The sequence below is a fragment of the Bombina bombina genome, chromosome 2, assembly GCF_027579735.1.
Source record: "Bombina bombina isolate aBomBom1 chromosome 2, aBomBom1.pri, whole genome shotgun sequence".
NCBI lineage: Eukaryota > Metazoa > Chordata > Amphibia > Anura > Bombinatoridae > Bombina > Bombina bombina.
This window is the reverse complement of record NC_069500.1, coordinates 72,633,365-72,660,463: the sequence shown is the minus strand read 5'-3', so window position 1 is coordinate 72,660,463 and position 27,099 is coordinate 72,633,365. Positions and strand designations below refer to the sequence as shown.

Below are 27,099 nucleotides of genomic sequence, written 5' to 3'. Positions count from 1 at the left end.
TACAGCGTCCAATTCCCCTTCTCACCTGGTGACTGATCAGCGCCGCATGTGTCTTGGCGTCTGACGTCACAGCTTGGTATCTCGGGTAGGATTTATCTTGATAAAGCTCTTTTGAGCGAAACGCGTCGACCTTGTGACTGCTGACCCTACAATTGTGTGAATTAAATACACAAAGAGACTTTCTTTTTATACCATATGATTTCAGTTTTAACACTGTAACAACCCGGGTTGTCTATTATACTCCTATTGGAACCTCAAAGTCCTGCGTGCATCAAGCACTAAGTGCAGGATTCTTCTACAAACATCGTTATCTCATAAAAGTTTCCATTCCATCATTCACAAGAATTTGCTCGTCTTCTAACACTCCCAGCCAATCCTACCCGAGATACTAAGCTGTGACGTCAGACGCCAAGACACATGCGGCGCTGATCAGTCACCAGGTGAGAAGGGGAATTGGACGCTGTAAGACGGGTCTGGAGACCAACAGGTACTCGATTCTATTGAGAAAATATTGTATAAAAACCTGCTTCAACCGGAGAGAATACCAATCTAGAAATAACTTTCTATATTGATATCGGCTAAAATGCTCATGCATATTTGAACTGCACGTCTGAACTGCTATTATCCATCTGAGTACAGCAGGGTATACAAATACCATTTAACTTGCCTAACGTTCAAAGAGACGGACACTTGCATATATTTTTTATGTATGGGGCAGCATATGTAAACACTATTTAAAGTGTCAATAATAATCCTTGTTTTTATATCCTGTATAGTTTACATAATAAGGGAGACGTCCCTTAATTTTGATGTTTTTAGTATATTGTTATATGCAATTTTTATAAAATATATTTTTCACTCACAGTGACTACATAAATTCTTTCTTATCCCTCCAAAGTGGTAATATAGTATTGAACACTATTTAGTTATTATTTATAATTTTTATTTTCGGTAACACATTTCACCTTGTAATTCACAACATTTATTTTACATTATTCACATATCCTTTTTGATATATATAATTTAAAATTTTAGTATACCTTCAGCTATCAGTAGCGCACCTATCACCCCCAATCACTCACTTTATCGTTTGTTGAAAGACGGAAGGATCTTTCTACTTTTTAGGTGTTTGGTAACTACCCTTATACGAGCGCACTACTATACCCCCTACACTCACATCTTGAAATTTCGAAAGGCACGAAAATTAGACTGTTTGGCCTTTGATTTGGCCCTGTCCTGAGGAAGGGTATGACCCTTACATCCAGTAATGTCAGCAATAATTTCTTTCAAACCAGGCCCGAATAAGGTCTGCCCCTTGAAAGGAATGTTGAGTAATTTAGACTTCGAAGTCACATCAGCTGACCAGGATTTGAGCCATAGCGCCCTACGCACCTGGATGGCGAATCCAGAATTCTTAGCCGTTAGTTTAGTCAAATGAACAATGGCATCAGAAACAAATGAGTTAGCTGGCTTAAGAGTTCTAAGCTTGTCAACAATTTCAGTCAATGGAGCTGTATGGATGGCCTCTTCCAGGGCCTCAAACCAGAATGCCGCCGCAGCAGTGACAGGTGCAATGCATGCAAGGGGCTGTAAAATAAAACCTTGTTGAATAAACTTTTTCTTAAGGTAACCCTCTAATTTTTTATCCATTGGATCTGAAAAAGCACAACTGTCCTCAACCGGGATAGTGGTACGCTTTGCTAAAGTAGAAACTGCTCCCTCCACCTTAGGGACAGTCTGCCATAAGTCCCGTGAAGTGGCATCTATTGGAAACATTTTTCTAAATATAGGAGGTGGGGAAAAGGGCACACCGGGCCTATCCCACTCCTTACTAATAATTTCTGTAAGCCTTTTAGGTATTGGAAAAATATCAGTACTCACCGGCACTGCATAGTATTTATCCAGCCTACACAATTTCTCTGGCACTGCAATTGTGTCACAGTCATTCAGAGCAGCTAATACCTCCCCAAGCAATACACGGAGGTTCTCAAGCTTAAATTTAAAATTAGAAATCTCTGAATCAGGTCTCCCCGATTCAGAGACGTCACCCACAGACTGAAGCTCTCCGTCCTCAGGTTCTGCATATTGTGACGCAGTATCAGACATGGCTCTTACAGCATCTACGCGCTCTGTATCTCGTCTAACCCCAGAGCTATCGCGCTTGCCCCTCAATTCAGGCAATCTGGATAATACCTCTGACAGGGTATTATTCATGATTGCAGCCATGTCCTGCAAAGTAATCGCTATGGGCGTCCCTGATGTACTTGGCGCCATATTAGCGTGCGTCCCTTGAGCGGGAGGCGAAGGGTCCGACACGTGGGGAGAGTTAGTCGGCATAACTTCCCCCTCGACAGACCCCTCAGGTGACAATTCTTTTATAGATAAAGACTGATCTTTACGGTTTAAGGTGAAATTAATACATTTAGTACACATTCTCCTATGGGGCTCCAGCATGGCTTTTAAACATAATGAACAAGTATCCTCTGTTTCAGACATGTTTGTACAGACTAGCAATGAGACTAGCAAGCTTGGAAAACACTTTAAAGCAAGTTAACAAGCAATATAAAAAAACGTTACTGTGCCTTTCAGAGAAACAAATTTTGACAAAATTTGAAATAACAGTGAAAAAAGGCAGTTACACTAACAAAATTTTTACAGTGTATGTAACAAGTCAGCAGAACATTGCACCCACTTGCAAATGGATGATTAACCCCTTAATAACAAAAACAGAATAATAAATGACAAAAACGTTTTTTAAACACATTCACAACAACTGCCACAGTCTACTGTGATTTTTACCCTCCTCAAACACTACTTTGAAGCCTTTTGAGCCCTTCAGAGATGTCCTGTATCATGCAGAGGGAAGCATACACTCATATTGCAACAGTGGAAAGCCTGTTACTAGGCAAAAATCAAGCCAGCCATGTGGAAAAAAAATAACTAGGCCCCAATAAGTTTTGTCACCAAACATATATAAAAATGATTAACATGATAGAAAATGTTTTATATTACACTTTTATAAGAGTATGTATCTCTGTTAATAAGCCTGATACCAGTCACTATCACTGCATTTAAGGCTTAACTTACATTAATCCGGTATCAGCAGCATTTTTCTAGCAAATTCCATCCCTAGAAATATGTTAACTGCACATACCTTATTACAGGAAAACCTGCACGCTATTCCCCCTCTGAAGTTACCTCACTCCTCAAAATATGTGAGAACAGCAAAGGATCTTAGTTACTTCTGCTAAGATCATAGAAATCACAGGCAGATTCTTCTTCTAATGCTGCCTGAGATGAAACAGTACACTCCGGTACCATTTAAAAATAACAAACTTTTGATTGAAGTTAAAAAACTAACTATAATACACCACTCTCCTCTTACTATGTCCATCTTTGTTGAGAGTTGCAAGAGAATGACTGGATATGGCAGTGAGGGGAGGAGCTATATAGCAGCTCTGCTGTGGGTGATCCTCTTGCAACTTCCTGTTGGGAAGGAGAATATCCCACAAGTAATGGATGATCCGTGGACTGGATACACCACAAGAGAAATGGTAGAATTTAGTAAATGTATGCAAAGAAGACCAAGTTGCTGCTTTGCAAATCTGATCAACTGAAGCTTCATTCTTAAAAGCCCAAGAAGTGGAAACTGATCTAGTAGAATGAGCTGTAATTCTCTGAGGCGGGGCTTTACCCGACTCCAAATAAGCTTGATGAATCAAAAGCTTTAACCACAATGCCAAAGAAACGGCAGAAGCCTTCTGACCTTTCCTGGAACAAGAAAAGATAACAGACTAGAAGTCTTCCTGAAATCTTTAGTAGCTTCAACATAATATTTCAGAGCTCTCACCACATCCAAAGAATGTAAAGATCTCTCCAAAGAATTCTTAGGATTAGGACACAAAGAAGGGACAACAATTTCTCTATAAATGTTGTTAGAATTCACAACCTTAGGTAAGAATTTAAAAGAAGTCCGCAAAACTGCCTTATCCTGATGAAAAATCTGAAATGGAGATTCACAAGAGAGAGCAGATAATTCAGAAACTCTTCTAGCAGAAGAGATGGCCAAAAGGAACACCACTTTCCAAGAAAGTAGTTTAATGTCCAAAGAATGCATAGGCTCAAATGGAGGAGCCTGTAAAGCCTTCAAAACCAAATTAAGACTCCAAGGAGGAGAGATTGATTTAATGACAGGCCTGTACAAAACAGTGAATATCAGGAAGTTTAGCAATTTTTCTGTGGAATAAAACAGAAAGAGCAGAGATTTGTTCTTTCAAGGAACTTCCAGACAACCCTTTATCCAAACCATCCTGAAGAAACTGTAAAATTCTAGGAATTCTAAAAGAATGCAAAGAGAATTTATGAGAAAAACACCATGAACTGTAAGTCTTCCAAACTCGATAATAAATCTTTCTAGAAACAGATTTATGAGCCTGCAACATAGTATTAATCACAGAGTCAGCGAAACCTCTATGACTAAGCACTAAGCGTTCAATTTCCATACCTTCAAATTTAATTATTTGAGATCCTGATGGAAAAACGGACCTTGAGATAGAAGGTCTGGCCTTAATGGAAGTGACCAAGGTTGGCAACTGGACATCCGAACAAGATCCGCATACCAAAACCTGTGAGACCATGCTGGAGCCACCAGCAGCACAAACAATTGCTCCATGATGATTTTGGAGATCACTCTTGGAAGAAGAACTAGAGTCAGGAAAATCTAAGCAGGTTGATAACACCAAGGAAATGTCAACGCATCCACTGCTTCCACCTGAGGATCCCTGGACCTGGACAGGTACCTGGGAAGTTTTTTGTTTAGATGAGATGCCATCAGATTTATTTCTGGAAGCCCCCACATCTGAACAATTTGAGAAAACACATCTGGGTGGAGAGACCATGCTCCTGGATGTAAAGTTTGAAGACTGAGATAATCCGCTTCCCAATTGTCTATACCTGGGATATGAACTGCAGCAATTAGACAGGAGCTGGATTTCGCCCAAACAAGTATCCGAGATACTTCTTTCATAGCTTGAGGACTGAGTCCCACCCTGATAATTGACATATGCCACAGTTGCGATATTGTCTGTCTGAAAACAAATGAACGGTTCTTTCTTCAACAGAGGCCAAAACTGAAGAGCCCTGAGAATTGCACGGAGTTCCAAAATACTGATTGGTAATCTCGCCTCTTGAGATTTCCAAACCCCTTGTGCTGTCAGGGATCCCCAAACAGCTCCCCAACCTGAAAGACTCGCATATGTTGTGATCACAGTCCAGGTTGGACAAACGAAAGAGGCCCCTAGAATTATACGATGGTGATCTAACCACCAAGTCAGAGAAAGTCGAACATTGGGATTTAAGGATATTAGTTGTGATATCCTTGTATAATCCCTGCACCATTGGTTCAGCATACAAAGCTGGAGAGGTCTCATATGAAAACAAGCAAAGGGGATCTCGTCCGATGCTGCAGTCATGAGACCTAAACTTCCATGCACATAGCTACTGAAGGGAATGACTGAGACTGAAGGTTCCGACAGGCTGCAACCAATTTCAAACGTCTCTTGTCTTTTAGAGACAAAGTCATGGACACTGAATCTATCTGGAAACCTAAAAAGGTTACCTTTGTCTGAGTAATCAATGAACTTTTTGGTAAATTGATCCTCTAACCATGTCTTCGAAGAAACACTAGTGATTCTGCAGAACGTAAAGACTGAGCGAGTACCAAGATATAGTCCAAATAAGGAAAAACCGCAATACCCCGCTCTCTGATTACAGAGAGTAGGGCACCGAGAACCTTTGAAAAGATTCTTGGAGCTGTTGCTAGGCCAAAAGGAAGAGCAACAAATTGGTAATGCTTGTCTAGAAAAGAGAATCTCAGGAACTGATAGTGATCCGGATGAATCGGAATATGAAGATATGCATCCTGTAAGTCTATTGTGGACAAATAATGCCCTTGCTGAACAAAAGGCAGAATAGTCCTTATAATCACCATTTTGAAAGTTGGTACCCTTACATATGGATTCAAAATCTTTAGATCCAGAAGTGGTCTGAATGAATTTTCTTTCTTTGGGACAATGAATAGAATTGAATAAAACCCCAGACCCTGTTCCTGAAATGGAACTGGCATGATTACCCCTGATAACTCCAGGTCTGAAACACACTTCAGGAAAGCCTGAGCTTTTACTGGGTTTGATGGAATGCGTGAGAGAAAAAATCTTCTCACAGGCGGTCTTACTCTGAATCCTATTCTATACCCCTGAGAGATTACTCTGAATCCAATGATTTTGGACCGAATTGATCCAAATATCTTTGAAAAATTTTAATCTGCCCCCTACCAGCTGAGCTAGAATGAGGGCCGCACCTTCATGCGGACTTGGGGGCTGGTTTTGATCTCTTAAATGGCTTGCATTTATTCCAATTTCAAGGCTTCCATAGGAAACAGATTTCTTGGGGGAATGATTAGGTTTCTGTTCCTTATTTTGTCGAAAGGAATGAAAACAGTTAGAAGCTTTAGATTTACCCTTAGGTCTTTTATCCTGAGGAAAGAAAACTACCTTCTCCCCAGTGACAGTTGAAATTATTGAATCCAACTGAGAACCAAATAATTTATTACCTTGGAAAGAAAGAGATAGCAATCTGGACTCAGAAGTCATATCAGCATTCCAAGATTTGAGCCACAAAGCTCTTCTAGCTAAAATAGCTAAAGACATATATTTAACATCAATTTTGATGATATAAAAAATGGCATCACAAATTAAATTATTAGCATGTTGAATCAACTTAATGCTAGACAAATCATGATCCGATACTTGTTGCGCTAAAGTTTCCAACCAAAAAGTTGAAGCAGCTGCAACATCAGCCAAAGCAATTGCAGGCCTAAGAAGATGACCTGAATATAAATAAGCCTTCCTTAGATAAGATTCAAGTTTCCTATCTAAAGGATCTTTAAAAGAAGTACTATCTTCGGTAGGAATAGTAGTACGTTTAGCAAGAGTAGAGATAGCCCCATCAACTTTGGGAATCTTTTCCCAAAACTCCAATCTAACTGCTGGCAAAGGATACAATTTTTTAAACCTTGAAGAAGGAATAAAAATACCACCAGGCCTATTCCATTCTTTAGAAATCATATCAGAAATAGCATCAGGAACTGGAAAAACCTCTGGAATAACCACAGGAGGTATTTAAACGTTTACTAGTTTCATCCATATCTAATGTAATCAACACTTCTTTTAACAAAGAACGAATATACTCCATTTTAAATAAGAGGATTTGTCAGTGTCAATATCTGAGGCAGGATCTTCTGAATCAGATCCTCATCAGAGAAGGATAATTCAGTATGTTGCTGGTCATTTGAAATTTCATCAACCTTATGAGAAGTTTTAAAAGACCTTTTACGTTTATTAGAAAGCGGAATGGCAGACAAAGCCTTCTGAATAGAATCAGAAATAAATTATTTTAAATTTACAGGTATATCTTGTGCATTAGATGTTGAGGGAACAGCAACAGGTAATGAACTACAAACAAATGCACTTAGCTTTGATAGAACTGTTATCAGGCAGCAGGGTTCCAACAGTGATTTCTGAGACAGGATCAGATTGAGAAATCTTGCAAATGTAAGAGAAAAAAACAACATATAAAGCAAAATAATAAATCAACTTCCTTATATGGCAGTTTCAGGAATGGGAAAAAATGCAAACAGCATAGCCCTCTGATAGAGAAAAAAAGGCAAGAGGCATAAAGGAATGGGGTCTTAAATAACGAAAATATTTGGCGCCAAGTATGACGCACAACAAAAAGAAAAATATTTTTTGGCGCCAAAAACGTCCGGAAACAACACACTCGTGTCATAGATGACGCAACCTTGCAAAGGACTCGGCGTCAACCAAGACACCAGAAATGACGAATTTGCGTCAATGAACTTAACTTCGCGCCAAAAAATCTTGCGCCAAGAATGACGCAATAAACTTTGGCATTTTGCGCCGTCGCAAGCCTAATTCTGACTGCAAATTTAAAAGACAGTGAATTTGAAAAACAGACTATACCCCAGGTAAGAAATACATTTTCATAAAAAAGCATTTCCCAGATATGAAACTGACAAACTGACAGTCTGCAAAAGGAAATATACTGAAAACCTGAATCATGGCAAATATAAGTACAATACATATATTTAGAACTTTATATAAATACATAAAAGTGCCAAACCATAGCTGAGAGTGTCTTAAGTAAAGAAAACATACTTACCAAAAGACACCCATCCACATATAGCAGATAGCCAAACCAGTACTGAAACGGTTATCAGTAGAGGTAATGGAATGAGAGTATATTGTCGATCTGAAAAGGGAGGTAGGAGATGTATCTCTACGACCGATAACAGAGAACCTATGAAATAGATCTCCTGTGAGGAAAACCATTGCATTCAACAGGTGATACTCCCTTCACATCCCTCTGACATTTACTGTACTCCAGCTTCAAAAATGCTAAGAAGCGCATATCAACGTAGAAATCTTAGCACAAACTTACTTCACCGCCTCCATAGGAGGCAAAGTTTTTAAAACTGAATTGTGGGTGTGGTGAGGGGTTTATTTATAGGCATTTTGAGGTTTGGGAAACTTTGCCCCTCCTGGTAGGATTGTATATCCCATACGTCACTAGCTCATGGACTCTTGCCAATTACATGAAAGAAAAAAAACATTAAAATTGTATCCTAAATTGCCTTTATTATCAATAGCGATCTTTTTCATATTTTTAAAGTGTATGTCAGTGCCTACCTTTACAAAAAAATGAAATGCTTGACAACTTTCATGAGATTTCATGATATACTATGTTCTTCAAAACATTCATTTAACCCCTTAATGACCGGACCATTTTTCAGTTTTCTTACCCTTAATGACAATGGCTATTTTTACATTTCTGCAGTGTTTGTGTTTAGCTGTAATTTTCCTCTTACTCATTTACTGTACCCACACATATTATATACCGTTTTTCTCGCCATTAAATGGACTTTCTAAAGATACCATTTTTTTCATCACATCTTATAATTTAATATAAAAAATATATAAAATATGAGGAAAAAATGGAAAAAAACACACTTTTTCTAACTTTGACCTCCAAAATATGTTACACATCTACAACCACCAAAAAACACCCATGCTAAATAGTTTCTAAATTTTGTCCTGAGTTTAGAAATACCCAATGGTTACATGTTGTTTGCTTTTTTTGCAAGTTATAGGGCAATAAGTACAAGTAGAACTTTGCTATTTCTAAACCACTTTTTTTCAAAATTAGCGCTAGTTACATTGGAACACTGATATCTGTCCGGAATCCCTGAATATCCCTTGACATGTATATATTTTTTTTTAGAAGACAACCCAAAGTATTGATCTAGGCCCATTTTGGTATATTTCATGCCACCATTTCACTGCCAAATGCGAGCAAATAAAAAAAATTGTTCACTTTTTCACAAATTTTGTCACAAACTTTAGGTTTCTCACTGAAATTATTTACAAACAGTTTGTGCAATTATGGCACAAATGGTTGTAAATGCTTCTCTGGGATCCCTTTTGTTCAGAAATAGCAGACATATATGGCTTTGGCGTTGCTTTTTGGTAATTAGAAGGCCGCTAAATGCAGCTGCGCACCACACGTGTATTATGCCCAGCAGTGAAGGGGTTAATTAGGGATCTTGTAGGGACCTTGAAGGGTTAATTTTAGCTTTAGTGTAGTGTAGTAGACAACCCAAAGTATTGATCTAGGCCCATTTTGGTATATTTCATGCCACCATTTCACCGCCAAATGCGAGCAAATAAAAAAAAAAGTGACATTTTTCACAATTTTAGGTTTCTCACTTAAATTATTTACAAACAGCTTGTGCAATTATGGCACAAATGGTTGTAAATGCTTCTCTGGGATCTCCTTTGTTCATAAATAGCAGACATATATGGCTTTGGCGTTGCTTTTTGGCAATTAGGAGGCCGCTAAATGCTGCTGCGCACCACACTTGTATTAAGCCCAGCAGTGAAGGGGTTAATTAGGTAGCTTGTAGAGAGCTTGCAGGGTTAATTTTAGCTTTAGTGTAGAGATCAACCTCCCACCTGACACATCCCACCCCCTGATCCCTCCCAGACAGCTCTCTTCCCTCCCCCACCCCACAATTGTCCCCGCCATCTTAAGTACTGGCAGAAAGTCTGCCAGTACTAAAATAAAAACATAATTTATGCTTACCTGATAAATTCCTTTCTTCTGTTGTGCGATCAGTCCACGGGTCATCATTACTTCTGGGATATAACTCCTCCCCAACAGGAAATGCAAGAGGATTCACCCAGCAGAGCTGATATAGCTCCTCCCCTCTACGTCAGTCCCAGTCATTCGACCAAGAATCAACGAGAAAGGAGTAACCAAGGGTGAAGTGGTGACTGGAGTATAATTTTAAAAGATATTTACCTGCCTTAAAAAACAGGGCGGGCCGTGGACTGATCGCACAACAGAAGAAAGGAATTTATCAGGTAAGCATAAATTATGTTTTCTTCTGTTATGTGCGATCAGTCCACGGGTCATCATTACTTCTGGGATACCAATACCAAAGCAAAAGTACACGGATGACGGGAGGGATAGGCAGGCTCATTATACAGAAGGAACCACTGCCTGAAGAACCTTTCTCCCAAAAATAGCCTCCGAAGAAGCAAAAGTGTCAAATTTGTAAAATTTGGAAAAAGTATGAAGCGAAGACCAAGTTGCAGCCTTGCAAATCTGTTCAACAGAGGCCTCATTCTTAAAGGCCCAAGTGGAAGCCACAGCTCTAGTGGAGTGAGCTGTAATTCTTTCAGGAGGCTGCTGTCCAGCAGTCTCATAGGCTAAACGTATTATGCTACGAAGCCAGAAAGAGAGAGAGGTAGCAGAAGCTTTTTGACCTCTCCTCTGTCCAGAATAAACGACAAACAGGGAAGAAGTTTGGCGAAAATTTTTAGTTGCCTGCAAGTAGAACTTGAGGGCACGAACTACATCCAGATTGTGTAGAAGACGTTCCTTCTTTGAAGAAGGATTTGGACACAAGGATGGAACAACAATCTCTTGATTGATATTCCTGTTAGTAACTACCTTAGGTAAGAACCCAGGTTTAGTACGCAGAACTACCTTATCTGAGTGAAAAATCAGATAAGGAGAATCACAATGTAATGCTGATAACTCAGAGACTCTTCGAGCCGAGGAAATAGCCATTAAAAACAGAACTTTCCAAGATAACAATTTTATATCAATGGAATGAAGGGGTTCAAATGGAACCCCTTGTAAAACGTTAAGAACTAAGTTTAAACTCCATGGCGGAGCAACGGCTTTAAACACAGGCTTGATCCTAGCTAAAGCTTGACAAAAAGCCTGGACGTCTGGATTTTCTGACAGACGCCTGTGTAACAAGATGGACAGAGCTGAAATCTGTCCCTTTAATGAACTAGCCGATAAACCCTTTTCTAAACCTTCTTGTAGAAAAGACAATATCCTAGGGATCCTAACCTTACTCCAGGAGTAACGTTTGGATTCGCACCAGTATAGGTATTTGCGCCATATTTTATGGTAAATCTTCCTGGTAACAGGCTTCCTAGCCTGGATCAGGGTATCAATAACCGACTCAGAAAAACCACGCTTTGATAAAATCAAGCGTTCAATTTCCAAGCAGTCAGTTTCAGAGAAGTTAGATTTTGATGTTTGAATGGACCCTGTATCAGAAGGTCCTGTCTCAGAGGTAGAGACCAAGGTGGACAGGATGACATGTCCACTAGATCTGCATACCAAGTCCTGCGTGGCCATGCAGGCGCTATTAGAATCACAGATGCTCTCTCTTGTTTGATTTTCGCAATCAATCGAGGAAGCAGCGGGAAGGGTGGAAACACATAAGCCATCCCGAAGTTCCAAGGTGCTGTCAAAGCATCTATCAGAACCGCTCCCGGATCCCTGGATCTGGACCCGTAGTGAGGAAGTTTGGCGTTCTGGCGAGACGCCATGAGATCTATCTCTGGTTTGCCCCAACGTCGAAGTATTTGGGCAAAAATCTCCGGATGAAGTTCCCACTCTCCCGGATGAAAAGTCTGGCGACTCAAGAAATCCGCCTCCCAGTTCTCCACTCCCGGGATGTGGATTGCAGACAGGTGGCAAGAGTGAGACTCTGCCCAGCGAATTATCTTTGATACTTCCATCATTGCTAGGGAGCTTCTTGTCCCTCCCTGATGGTTGATGTAAGCTACAGTCGTGATATTGTCCGACTGAAACCTGATGAACCCCTGAGTTGTTAATTGGGGCCAAGCTAGAAGGGCATTGAGGACTGCCCTCAATTCCAGAATGTTTATTGGAAGGAGACTCTCCTCCTGATTCCATAATCCCTGAGTCTTCAGAGAATTCCAGACAGCGCCCCAACCTAGCAGGCTGGCGTCTGTTGTTACGATTGTCCAGTCTGGCCTGCTGAATGGCATCCCCTTGGACAGGTGTGGCCGATAAAGCCACCATAGAAGAGAATTTCTGGTCTCTTGATTCAGATTCAGGGTAGGGGACAAATCTGAGTAATCCCCATTCCACTGACTTAGCATGCACAATTGCAGCGGTCTGAGGTGTAGGCGTGCAAAAGGTACTATGTCCATTGCCGCTACCATTAAGCCAATCACCTCCATGCATTGAGCTACTGACGGGTGTTGAATGGAATGAAGGACACGGCATGCATCCTGAAGCCTTGTTAACCTGTCTTCTGTCAGGTAAATCTTCATTTCTACAGAATCTATAAGAGTCCCCAAGAATGGAACTCTTGTGAGAGGAAAAAGAGAACTTTTCTTTTCGTTCACTTTCCATCCATGCGACCTTAGAAATGCCAGAACTAACTCTGTATGAGACTTGGCAGTTTGAAAGCTTGAAGCTTGTATTAGAATGTCGTCTAGGTACGGAGCTACCGAAATCCCTCGCGGTCTTAGTACCGCCAGAAGGGCACCCAGAACCTTTGTGAAGATTCTTGGGGCCGTAGCCAATCCGAATGGAAGAGCTACAAACTGGTAGTGCCTGTCTAGGAAGGCAAACCGTAGATACCGTTGATGATCTTTGTGAATCGGTATGTGAAGGTAAGCATCTTTTAAATCCACTGTGGTCATGTACTGACCCTTTTGGATCATAGGTAAGATTGTCCGAATAGTTTCCATTTTGAACGATGGAACTCTTAGGAATTTGTTTAGAATCTTTAAATCTAAGATTGGCCTGAAAGTTCCCTCTTTTTTGGGAACCACAAACAGGTTTGAGTAGAACCCTTGTCCTTGTTCCGACCGCGGAACTGGATGGATCACTCCCATTAATAACAGATCTTGTACACAGCGTAGAAACGCTTCTTTCTTTATCTGGTTTGTTGACAACCTTGACAGATGAAATCTCCCTTTTGGGGGAGATAATTTGAAGTCTAGAAGGTATCCCTGAGATATGATCTCCAGCGCCCAGGGATCCTGAACATCTCTTGCCCAGGCCTGAGCGAAGAGAGAAAGTCTGCCCCCCACTAGATCCGGTCCCGGATCGGGGGCTCTCGGTTCATGCTGTCTTTGGGGCAGCAGCAGGTTTCCTGGCCTGTTTGCCCTTATTCCAGGACTGGTTAGGTTTCCAGCCTTGCCTGTAACGAGCAACAGCTCCTTCCTGTTTTGGTGCAGTGGAGGTTGACGCTGCTCCAGGTTTGAAATTCCGAAAGGGACGAAAATTAGACTGTCTAGCCTTAGCTTTGGCTTTGTCTTGAGGTAGGGCGTGGCCCTTACCTCCTGTAATGTCAGCGATAATTTCTTTCAACCCGGGCCCAAATAAAGACTGCCCCTTGAAAGGTATATTAAGTAATTTAGACTTAGAAGTAACATCAGCTGACCAGGATTTTAGCCACAGTGCTCTACGTGCCTGTATGGCGAATCCAGAGTTCTTAGCCGTAAGTTTGGTTAAATGTACTACGGCCTCCGAAATGAATGAATTGGCTAGTTTAAGGACTCTAAGCCTGTCCATAATGTCGTCTAGCGTAGATGAACTAAGGTTCTCTTCCAGAGACTCAATCCAAAATGCTGCCGCAGCCGTAATCGGCGCGATACATGCAAGGGGTTGCAATATAAAACCTTGTTGAACAAATATTTTCTTAAGGTAACCCTCTAATTTTTTATCCATTGGATCTGAAAAAGCACAGCTATCCTCCACCGGGATAGTGGTACGCTTAGCTAAAGTAGAAACTGCTCCCTCCACCTTAGGGACCGTTTGCCATAAGTCCCGAGTAGTGGCGTCTATTGGAAACATCTTTCTAAATATTGGAGGGGGTGAGAACGGCACACCGGGTCTGTCCCACTCCTTAGTAACAATTTCAGTTAATCTCTTAGGTATAGGAAAAACGTCAGTACTCGCCGGTACCGCAAAGTATTTATCCAACCTACACATTTTCTCTGGTATTGCAATGGTGTTACAATCATTGAGAGCTGCTAAGACCTCCCCTAGTAATGCACGGAGGTTCTCCAATTTAAATTTAAAATTTGAAATATCTGAATCCAATCTGTTTGGATCAGAACCGTCACCCACAGAATGAAGCTCTCCGTCCTCATGCTCTGCAAGCTGTGACGCAGTATCAGACATGGCCCTAGTATTGTCAGCGCACTCTGTTCTCACCCCAGAGTGATCACGCTTGCCTCTTAGTTCTGGTAATTTAGACAAAACTTCAGTCATAACAGTAGCCATATCATGTAATGTTATCTGTAATGGCCGCCCAGATGTATTAGGCGCCATAATATCACGCACCTCCCGGGCGGGAGATGCAGGTACTGCCGCGTGAGGCGAGTTAGTCGGCATAACTCTCCCCTCGCAGTTTGGTGAAATTTGTTCACATTGTACAGATTGACTTTTATTTAAAGTAGCATCAATACAGTTAGTACATAAATTTCTATTGGGCTCCACCTTGGCATTGGAACAAATGACACAGATATCATTCTCTGAGTCAGACATGTTTAACACACTAGCAATAACTTGCAACCTGGTTATAATCTTTTTTAACAAAAACGTACTGTGCCTCAAAGAGGTACTTAAACGATTAAATGACAGTTGAGATAATGAACTGAAACAGTTATAGCATCAAGTTTAAAATAACACAACTTTTAGCAAAGGTTTGTTCCCATTAGTAAATAACTAAATTTGACATAAAAAGAGTAACGTTTTTATTCACAGTCAATAAAAATTCTCACAGCTCTGCTGAGAGAATGTACCTCCCTTCAAAGAAGTTTGAAGACCCCTGAGATCTGTCAGTGAACCGGATCATGCAGGAAATATAATAGTAGCTGACTGGAATTTTTTGATGCGTAGCAAAAGAGCGCCAAAAACGGCCCCTCCCTCTCACACACAGCAGTGAGGAGAAACGAAACTGTCACAATTTAAAGCATACAACTGCCAAGTGGAAAATAATGCCCAAACATTTATTTACTCAGTACCTCAGCAATGTAAACGATTCTACATTCCAGCAAAAACGTTTAACATGACAAAATTTATTAAAAGGATTAGTGACCTTTAACAGAGTAGTTCCGGTGAAAAACCATTCCCAGAATACTGAAGTGTATACATACATGTCATTATAACGGTATAGCAGGATTTTTTCATCAATTCCATTCAGAAAATAAAAACTGCTACATACCTCAATGCAGATTCATCTGCCCGCTGTCCCCTGATCTGAAGCCTTTACCTCCCTCAGATGGCCGAGAACAGCTATATGATCTTAACTACTCCGGTTAAAATCATAGTAAAAAACTCTGGTAGATTCTTCTTCAAACTCTGCCAGAGAAGTAATAACACGCTCCGGTGCTATTGTAAAATAACAAACTTTTGATTGAAGTCATCAAAACTAAGTATAATCACCATAGTCCTCTCACACATCCTATCTAGTCGTTGGGTGCAAGAGAATGACTGGGACTGACGTAGAGGGGAGGAGCTATATCAGCTCTGCTGGGTGAATCCTCTTGCATTTCCTGTTGGGGAGGAGTTATATCCCAGAAGTAATGATGACCCGTGGACTGATCGCACATAACAGAAGAAAGGTGTTTTTTTTTTGTTTTTTGTTTTTTTAAATTATTCAGCTGTGATGGACCCCTGCCTTAACCCCCAACCTCCCTGATCCCCCCCAAACACCTCTCTAACCCTCCCCACCTACCTAATTGCCACCATCTTGGGTACTGGCAGCTGTCTGCCAGTACCCAGTTTTCCCCCCCAAAAAAAGTGTTTTGTTTTGTGACATGTTTTATTTTTTCTGTAGTGTAGCTGCCCCAACCACCCCCCCCAGATCCAGATCCTGATCAAGTGTAGCTGCCCCCACCCCCCCCAGATCCAGATCCTTACCTAAATTCATTGGTGGCAGTGCCAGTGATTGCTGCGCTCCATTTTTCAACTTTCCACACAGAGTGGCTCTCTCTGCATCGGATGCTTTCTAAAGGGTATTGCAGGATGCCTCAATATCGAGGCATCACTGCAATACCCTGAGAGCTGCTGGAAGCGATTGCGATCGCTTCCAGCACTCTCTTAGACAAGTGACGTACCAGGTACGTCCATTGTCACTAACTGCAAGTTTTTGCAGGACGTACCTGGTACGTCACTTGTCATTAAGGGGTTAAATATTTTTTATTTAAGTTCAGATAAAGTCTAAAATAATAAAAAACAATAAAACAGATATTGTAACTTCATTTTAAAAGGGACATAAATAACATACTGGCATTATTTAATGGGATACTGTAGTAGGAAAAATGACACTGTCTAATTTTAGAGCAAGTCATTTTTGCACAACTTACTGTGGAACTTTTTTTTTAACCCCTTACACCATAAAAAAAATTAAAACTAACTTCTCAGAGAGTCTCCTGCTTGGTGCTTTCTCAAACCATTTCTCTCTTGCCAATGCTTTTCTAGCCATACAAACACAACGTGTCTGAAAGGACAATCTTATTTTGGTTTCTTAATTGTAACTGGAATTGTCATAAAATCTTCTGCTAAGATCACTTCCTGGTTGATTAATATGCTTTCTGCTTGCTTCTTAAGCACAGTGACATCTTCATCCCCTTCTGTAATCAGACCTGGTGGTTTATATCTTTGACTGAAGTGTGTAAGCACAAGCTTCTTAGCTTTACATAAAACTGCAAACTCAGCAGCTATTTTTGGAGTGCTATGGCCATGTTCCTTAGCTTTATCTATTTGTTCATCATCTAGGGTAGCTTCATGAATCAGTAAGTCGGCCTCATAACAAAGCTTAACACTTTCTTCTGCAACAATTCCTGAGCAGTCCCCTAAAATACATATTTTTCTACCAGGAAGGGGGTCTTCTAAAACATCAGAAGGGGAGACAGTTAGTCCATTTTCAAGGAGGACATTAGCTCCATTTTTCAACTTTCCACATATAGGTCCTGGCTGAACACCTACAATGCAGACAGATGACATATTTGTTAAAACACTCAAATATTAAAAGGGATAGTAAAGTCCAAATTAAACTTTCATGATTCATGATAGGGCATGTCATTTTAAACAACGCTATAATTTACTTTTATCAAACTTGCTTGTTATTCTTAGTTGAAAGCTAAACCTAGGTAGGCTCATATGCTAGTTTCTAAGCCCTTGAAGGCCACCTCTCATCTGAATGCATTTGATAGTTTTTCACAGCAAGAGGGCGTTCGTTCATGTGTTTCATATAGATAACAATGTGCTCACGCATTTAAGAGTCAGCACTAATTGCCTGAAATGCAAGTCTGTAAAATGATCTGAGATAAGGAGGCAGTCAGCAGAAGCTTAGAGACAAGGTAATTACAGGAGGTAAAAAGTATATTTCTATAATAGTGTTGGTTATGGAAAACTGGGGATTGGTAAATAAAGTGATTATCTTTTTAAACAATAACATTTTTGGTGTTTACTATCCCTTTAAAGGGAAAATGATATCCAATTTTTACAAGGCATATAGTTTACTGCACTGCAGGCTACCTCACCTTTACTTCAGATGTTTGATGCCTATCTGAAGTACAGATCCAGAAATGCCTCTTTCTCCTTGGAGTGGACAGTGTGGCTTATTAGCTGTAGTGCTCAGTGACAAGACAATTAAAAACAATAAATGCAAGCTATGGCCAGCTCGGTAGATAAGTAAACAAGCACCCACAGGCCTGCTATGCATTATATTTTGGACAATGGAGATAACACTAATACACTCAAAGTATTTGCATTTGCTGTTCCTTTAAGAGGAACAATCTAGTATTACATACAAACTGCAGAATACTAAACTATTTACATTATATTTTAATAATTAAAACTACAGTATTATAATTTAATGTTTACAGTTTCATATAAATCATTAACAAATTAAACCAATAATATTAGACACTTGAAGCAAACTATTAATTACATTTCCATATCTTGGCTTAAATATTTCTAGATTATATTCAACAAATGAAGAGTCAACTTCGCCTGGAGAGGATGATAGCCCACTACCCCTTTAATTTAAATTTTAACCAGGTACTCATTCTTAGTGAATACCTAATGCAGCATTGACAGAATGGGGGGGTCTTTGTAAATATACAAAATTATCTGTATTTTTGTTTAAAATTTCCAAATATCTTGGCTGACTCTAGTCTATTTTTACCAAATAAGGAGTCAATACAAAGTAGTGAAAAAAAGCTTGAGAAAAGAGAGAACAAAACATGTTACAAAACATCCTTATGGGCAAAAACTGCATGCAATACTTACCAAATCTTGCTTCTGCAGCCCTCTCTTTAACCTTGAGATATGAAAAACAGAATATCCAGTTTCCTTCAGTATCTGGTGTTTTCTACATAAACGTATACCCAAGATGTTGTTTTCTTAACCCCTTTAGAAAACTTCATGCTGAAAACTCCTTTATTTGTTTGCATCGTTTGCCGCACTGAGCTGCTAAGGCAACTTTCGCAGAACGCTATTTGGCTTTTGAAGTATTTTATACTTCATGAATGAAAGTCCCCTTTATTTGTTCCAATGGTAAATCCTAGCGTTTCACAAACAATTCACTTTAAGCTAAATCTCTCCAAAACTGAGCTAATTTTCCCCCCATTCTTTTAAAATCTCTACTGTACAACTTTCTATAACTGTTGATAATAATATAATTACCCCAACCCTGTATATGCCCGATGTCTTAGGGGTCACTCCTCACATCTACTCTTTGGCCAATTACTGCTGTTACCACCTTCAAAATGTGCCCTATCCTCACACAAGACACAACTAAGATTTTAATCCACTCTCTCATCATTTTCCACCTCGACTATTGCACCTCCATCCTCTCTGGTCTCCCTAGCTGCCATTTAACTCCTTTACAATCCATAATGAATGCCTCTGCCTTTCATCTTCTGCACCTCTCTGCCAATCCCTTCACTGGCTTCCTTTAGCCTTCAGAATTAAACACAAATTCCTGACTCTTAACATTCCAGGCCCTCAATAACACTGCTCCCCCCTATATCTCAGACCTCATTGTGCTCTACAAATAAATAATTATAATAGATAAAAATAAAAAGGCAGAACATTCTTAACTACCCATAAAACATTAAGGTAGTTATGTAAGAGTATGGGGAAGAACCTAGTTCTCCTTGTGAACAAGCATAACTAAAAATGAGGGGTAGGCTTAAAATGGCCAAATTTAAGTTAGGCAAAAGGAGCAGGTGAAGTTCTGTCCAACCCACAAGAGGGGGTAGGTTTTGCATCCAGTGAATATAGTCTAGAGTGAGCCAAGATAATAAAATATCGCTAAATCATTAACATACAACCACTTTTGTGATTCTGTAAATTTAAATGTTTAAAAAAACCGTGAAAGACATTTAACTATGCTATTTCATACATAAAATGTAGCCACAATTTAAGGTAATCAAGGAATACAATATTACCGAGGGCTCTGAGTTTTTCCATGTTGAGTTTGCCTGGTCGTTCTCTCTCTTCAATAACAAACCCAAAGGATGGTATGCGATGAAAAAGTTTGAAAGCTTTCACTGTAAACTGATCACTTTTAAACAATATATAGGAACGGTCTTCAGAATCCATATATATAGTCCTTCCAGTCTCCTCGATAGCTTCATCATTTTCTTTGTTAACTATAGATGAGACCTTGAATTCTTCTTCTGGACATTGATCTTGAGAAGGCACCAGCTCATGGACATGATATGGGAAGACAAGCTGTGAATTAGATACCTCAAGACTTCTATAAACAAAATCTCTCAGTCCCACTGGACCATAAATGTCAACAGGTTGTTTTGGTGGTGTAGAACCAAGCTGTAAACTCACAGTACAGAGCAGACCTGGAAGTCCAAATAAATGATCTCCATGCAGATGTGTAATAAAGATCTTTGTAATCTTACCTGCAGAAACAAAAGCATAAATATAATAACTGCAGAAAGCACAGAAGCTATGTATTAATAGATAAACGTTATAAAAAAAAATATAACACCCATCTAGATAATTGAGCTAGTCAAATCACTTTTAAGAACCAGTGAAATAGATATACAGACGTGGTCAAAAGTATTGGTACCCTTGCATTTTAAAGCATTTATACCCTTGCATTTTAAGAGAGAAACACAAAAAATCCTGACTGGTGTTTGCCAAAATGCATGTTGACACGCCAGTCCTTTTGGACAGACTAAACAAAAGTAGAGCTTTTTGACAAATCACAACAACTACATGTTTACAAAAGGAAAAAAACATAATTTATGCTTACCTGATAAATTTATTTCTCTTGTGGTGTATCCAGTCCACGGATCATCCATTACTTGTGGGATATTCTCCTTCCCAACAGGAAGTTGCAAGAGGATCACCCACAGCAGAGCTGCTATATAGCTCCTCCCCTAACTGCCATATCCAGTCATTCGACCGAAACTAGCCGAGAAAGGAGAAACCATAGGGTGCAGTGGTGACTGTAGTTTAAAATTTAGACCTGCCTTAAAAGGACAGGGCGGGCCGTGGACTGGATACACCACAAGAGAAATAAATTTATCAGGTAAGCATAAATTATGTTTTCTCTTGTTAGGTGTATCCAGTCCACGGATCATCCATTACTTGTGGGATACCAATACCAAAGCTAAAGTACACGGATGAAGGGAGGGACAAGGCAGGTACTTAAACGGAAGGGACCACTGCCTGTAGAACCTTTCTCCCAAAAATAGCCTCCGAAGAAGCAAAAGTATCAAATTTGTAAAATTTTGAAAAGGTATGAAGCGAAGACCAAGTCGCCGCTTTGCAAATCTGTTCAACAGAAGCCTCATTTTTAAAGGCCCAGGTGGAAGCCACAGCTCTAGTAGAATGAGCTGTAATCCTTTCAGGGGGCTGCTGTCCAGCAGTCTAATAGGCTAAGCGTATTACGCTCATAAGCCAAAAAGAAAGAGAGGTTGCCGAAGCCTTTTGACCTCTCCTCTGTCCAGAGTAAACAACAAACAGGGAAGATGTTTGACGAAAATCTTTAGTCGCTTGTAAGTAAAATTTTAAAGCACGGACTACGTCCAAATTATGTAAAAGACGTTCCTTCTTTGAAGAAGGATTAGGACACAATGATGGAACAACAATCTCTTGATTGATATTCTTGTTGGAAACTACCTTAGGTAAAAACCCAGGTTTTGTACGCAGAACTACTTTATCTATATGGAAAATCAGATAAAGAGAATCACATTGTAAAGCTGATAACTCAGAGACTCTACGAGCCGAGGAAATAGCCATCAAAAACAGAACTTTCCAAGATAAAAGTTTGATATCAATGGAATGAAGGGGTTCAAACGGAACTCCTTGAAGAACCTTAAGAACCAAGTTTAAGCTCCATGGAGGAGCAACAGGTTTAAACACAGGCGTAATTCTAACCAAAGCCTGACAAAATGCCTGGACGTCTGGAACCTCTGCCAGACGCTTGTGCAAAAGGATAGACAGAGCAGAAATCTGTCCCTTTAAAGAACTAGCTGATAATCCTTTATCCAAACCCTCTTGGAGAAAGGACAATATCCTAGGAATCCTAACCTTACTCCATAAGTAATTCTTGGATTAACACTAATGAAGATATTTGCGCCATATCTTATGGTAGATTTTCCTGGTTACAGGCTTTCGTGCCTGTATTAAGGTATCAATGACTGACTCGGAGAAGCCACGCCTTGATAAAATCAAGCGTTTAATCTCCAGGCAGTGAGTCTCAGAGAAATTAGATTTGGATGATTGAAAGGACCTTGTAGTAGAAGGTCTTGTCTCAGAGGCAGAGGCCAAGGTGGAAAGGATGACATGTCCACCAGGTCTACATACCAGGTCCTGCGTGGCCACGCAAGCGCGATAAAGATCACCAATGCTCTCTCCTGTTTGATTTTGGCAATCAGTCAAGGGAGCAGAGGAAACGGTGGAAACACATAAGCCAGGTTGAAGAACCACGGTGCTGCTAGAGCATCTATCAGCGTCGCTTCTGGGTCCCTGGACCCGAGATCCAATTCTGGTGTGCCCCAACGATGAACCAATTGAGCAAACACCTCCGGATGGAGCTCCGACTCCCCCAGATGAAAAGTCCATCTCCCAGTTCTCTACACCTGGGATATGGATCGCTGATAGATGGCAAGAGTGAGTCTCTGCCCAGCGAATTATCTTGGAGACTTCTGACATCGCTAGGGAGCTCCTGGTCCCCCCTTGATGGTTGATGTAAGCCACAGTCGTGATGTTGTCCGACTGAAATCTGATGAACCTCAGGGTTGCTAACTGTGGCCAAGCTAGAAGAGCATTGAATATTGCTCTTAACTCCAGAATATTTATTGGGAGGAGTTTCTCCTCCTGAGTCCACGATCCCTGAGCCTTCAGGGAATTCCAGACTGCACCCCAACCTAGAAGGCTGGCATCTGTTGTTACAATTGTCCAATCTGGCCTTTGGACAGATGGACCCGAGATAGCCACCAGAGAAGAGAATCTCTGGTCTCTTGATCCAGATTTAGCAGAGGGGACAAATCTGTGTAATCCCCATTCCACTGACTGAGTATGCATAATTGCAGCGGTCTGAGATGTAGGCGCGCAAATGGCACTATGTCCATCGCCGCTACCATTAAGCCGATCACTTCCATGCACTGAGCCACCGAAGGGCGCGGAATGTAGTGAAGAACACAGCAGGAATTTAGAAGCTTTGATAACCTGGACTCCGTCAGGTAAATTTTCATTTCTACAGAATCTATCAGAGTTCCTAGGAAGGAAACCCTTGTGAGGGGTGATAGAGAACTCTTTCCCTCGTTCACTTTCCACCCATGCGAACTCAGAAATGCCAACACTATGTCCGTATGAGATTTGGCAATTTGGAAGTTTGACGCCTGTATCAGGATGTCGTCTAGATAAGGGGCCACTGCTATACCCCGTGGTCTTAGGACCGCCAGAAGAGACCCCAGAACCTTTGTAAAAATTCTTGGGGCTGTAGCTAACCCGAAGGGAAGAGCCACAAACTAGTAATGCCTGTCTAGAAAGGCAAACCTTAGGAACCGATGATGATCTTTGTGAATCGGTATGTGAAGGTAAGCATCCTTCAAATCCACTGTGGTCATGTACTGACCCTCCTGGATCATAGGTAGGATTGTCCGAATAGTTTCCATTTTGAACGATGGAACTCTGAGGAATTTGTTTAAGATCTTTAGATCCAAAATTGGTCTGAAGGTTCCCTCTTTTTTGGGAACCACAAACAGATTTGAATAAAATCCCTGTCCTTGTTCCATCTGTGGAACTGGATGGATCACTCCCATTATTAGGAGGTCTTGCACACAGCGTAAGAATGCCTCTTTGTTTATCTGGTTTACAGATAATCTCGAAAGGTGAAATCTCCCTTGTGGGGGGGAAGCTTTGAAGTCCAGAAGATATCACTGAGATATGATCTCCAACGCCCAGGGATCCTGAACATCTCTTGCCTACGCCTGGGCGAAGAGAGAAAGTTTGCCCCCTACTAGATCCGTTGCCGGATAGGGGGCCATTCCTTTATGCTGTCTTAGAGGCAGCAGCAGGCTTTCTGGCCTGCTTGCCTTTGCTCCAGGCATGGTTAGATTTCCAGGCCGGCTTGGATTGCGCAAAAGTTCCCTCTTGTTTTCTAGCAGAGGAAGTTGATGCTGCACCTGCCTTGAAGTTTCGAAAGGCACGAAAATTAGACTGTTTGGCCCTTGATTTAGCCCTGTCCTGAGGAAGGGTATGACCCTTACCTCCAGTAATGTCAGCAATAATTTCCCTCAAACCAGGCCCGAATAGGGTCTACCCCTTGAAGGGAATGTTAAGTAATTTAGACTTTGAAGTCACGTCAGCTGACCAAGATTTAAGCCATAGCGCCCTACGCGCCTGGATGGCGAATCCAGAATTCCTAGCTGTTAGTTTAGTCAAATGAACAATGGCATCAGAAACAAAAGAATTAGCTAGCTTAAGTGTTCTAAGCTTGTCAAGTATTTCAGTCAATGGAGTAGCTGTCCGAAAGGCCTCTTCCAGAGACTCAAACCAGAACGCCGCAGCAGCAGTGACAGGAGCAATGCATGCAAGGGGCTGCAGGATAAAACCTTGTTGAATAAACATTTTCTTAAGGTAACCTAATTTTTTATCCATTGGATCTGAAAAAGCACAACTGTCCTCGACAGGGATAGTGGTACGCTTTGCTAAAGTAGAAACTGCTCCCTCCACCTTAGGGACCGTCTGCCATAAGTCCCGTGTGGTGGTGTCTATTGGAAACATTTTTCTAAAAAAAGGAGGGGGGGGGGAAACAGCACACCGGGTCTGTCCCACTCCTTAGTAATAATTTCTGTAAACCTTTTAGGTATTGGAAAAACGTCAGTACACACCGGCACCGCGTAGTATTTATCCAGTCTACATAATTTCTCTGGCACTGCAATTGTGTCACAGTCATTCAGAGCAGCTAAAACCTCTCCAAGCAACACCCGGAGGTTCTCAAGCTTAAATTTAAAAGTAGACATATCTGAATCAGGTTTCCCCGAGTCAGAGACGTCACCCACAGACTGAAGCTCTTCCTCAGCTTCTGCATATTGTGACGCAGTATCAGACATGGGCCTTAAAACATCTGCGCGCTCTGTATTACGTCTAACCCCAGAGCTATCGCGCTTTCCTCTGAATTCAGGCAGTCTGGCTAATACTGCTGACAGGGTATTATCCATGATTGCCGCCATGTCCTGCAAAGTAATCGCTATGGGCGTCTTTGATGTACTTGGCGCCATTTTAGCGTGAGTCCCTTGAGCGGGAGTCAAAGGGTCCGACACGTGGGGAGAGTTAGTCGGCATAACTTCCCCCTCGTCAGAATCCTCTGGTGATAATTCTTTTAAAAATAACAGCTGATCTTTATTGTTTAAAGTGAAATCAATACATTTAGTACACATTCTCCTATGGGGTTCCACCATGGCTTTTAAAGATAATGAACAAGGAGTTTCCTCTATGTCAGACATGTTTATACAGACTAGCAATGAGACTAGCAAGCTTGGAAAACACTTTAAATCAAGTTAACAAGCAATATAAAAAAACGTTACTGTGCCTTTAAGAGAAACAAATTTTGCCAAAATTTGAAATAACAGTGAAAAAAGGCAGTTAAACTAACGAAATTTTTACAGTGTATGTAACAAGTTAGCAGAGCATTGCACCCACTTGCAAATGGATTATTAACCCCTTAATACAAAAAACAGATTAACAAAACGAAAAATATGTTTTTTAAACAGTCATAACAACTGCCACAGCTCCTACTTTTGAAGCCTTTTGAGCCCTTCAGAGATGTCCTATAGCATGCAGGGGACTGCTGAGGGAAGCTGAATGTCACAGTTTGTAATTTTAACTGCACCAACTGTAACTTTTATACTATAACAGTGGAAAGCCTCAGGAAACTGTTTCTAGGTAAAAATAAAGCCAGCCATGTGGAAAAAACTAGGCCCCAATAAGTTTTATCACCAAAGCATATATAAAAACGATTAAACATGCCAGCAAACGATTTATATTGCACATTAATCAGAGTATATACCTCTGATAGCAAGCCTGATACTAGTCGCTATTAAATCACTGTATTTAGGCTTTAACTTACATTAATCCGGTATCAGCAGCATTTTCTAGCAAATTCCATCCCTAGAAAAACTTAACTGCACATACCTTATTGCAGGATACCCTGCACGCCATTCTCCCTCTGAAGTTACCTCACTCCTCAGACATATGTGAGAATGGCAGTGGATCTTAGTTACTTCTGCTAAGATCATAGAAAAACGCAGGCAGATTCTTCTTCTAAATGCTGCCTGAGATAAAACAGTACACTCCGGTACCATTTAAAAACAATAAACTTTTGATTGAAGAAAAAACTAACTATATTTTACCACTTTCCTCTAACTACCTCCAGCTATGTTGAGAGCTTGCAAGAGAATGACTGGATATGGCAGTTAGGGGAGGAGCTATATAGCAGCTCTGCTGTGGGTGATCCTCTTGCAACTTCCTGTTGGGAAGGAGAATATCCCACAAGTAATGGATGATCCGTGGACTGGATACACCTAACAAGAGAAAAGAAGCTTTCAAAGAAATGTTTTGGGTCTCCTTTTCTGCCTCTGGCACTGGGTGCCAAGAATCTGTGCAGGGCACAATGAAATCAGAAGATTATCAAGGCATTCTGGAGTGAAACGTACTGCCCAGTGTCAGAAAACTGTGTCTCAGTTTCAGGTCATGAGTCCTCCAGCAGGATAATGACCCGAAACATACCTCAATAAGCACCTAAGAATGGATAAGAAGAAAATACTGGACTACTCCGAAGTGGCCTTCTATGAGTCCAAATCTGAATACCATTGAACATCTGCGGAAAGAGCTGAAACTCACAGTTGGGAAAAGGCATTTGTCAAACCTGAGAGAACTGGAGCAGTTTGCTAAAAAAGAGTGGGACAAAATTCTTATTTAGAGCTACAGAAAGCGCTCAATTGCAGTTATCTCCAAAGGCTGTGCTATGAAATATTTAAAAACAAAAAAGTGTCCATGGTATAAATCAAAAGTGAAGTTTCTGTTCCGTTACATTTAAAATAAAAAATGTTGGATACCAAATATGTTTGTTAATTTTTACTTAGATCAAAGAAGATTGTTCATTTTCCTAAAGTGGAAGGGTACCAA

The 27,099-nt window shown here is 40.7% G+C and overlaps 1 protein-coding gene across 1 annotated transcript in view; it reads right to left on the bottom strand.

Moving 5' to 3' along the window:
• Positions 1 to 16,618: 16,618 nt before the first annotated feature.
• The window catches only part of ELAC1 (elaC ribonuclease Z 1), a 41,806-nt gene continuing 31,325 nt past the window's right edge, over positions 16,619 to 27,099 (bottom strand). Inside the window, exons 3-4 of the mRNA XM_053700407.1 lie at positions 19,890 to 20,357; positions 16,619 to 17,414 (exon numbers count right to left, since the gene is read on the bottom strand). Coding sequence (XP_053556382.1) covers positions 16,945 to 17,414; positions 19,890 to 20,357 — 938 coding nt within the window. The 3' untranslated portion in view covers positions 16,619 to 16,944. The remainder of the gene's footprint in view (positions 17,415 to 19,889; positions 20,358 to 27,099) is intronic.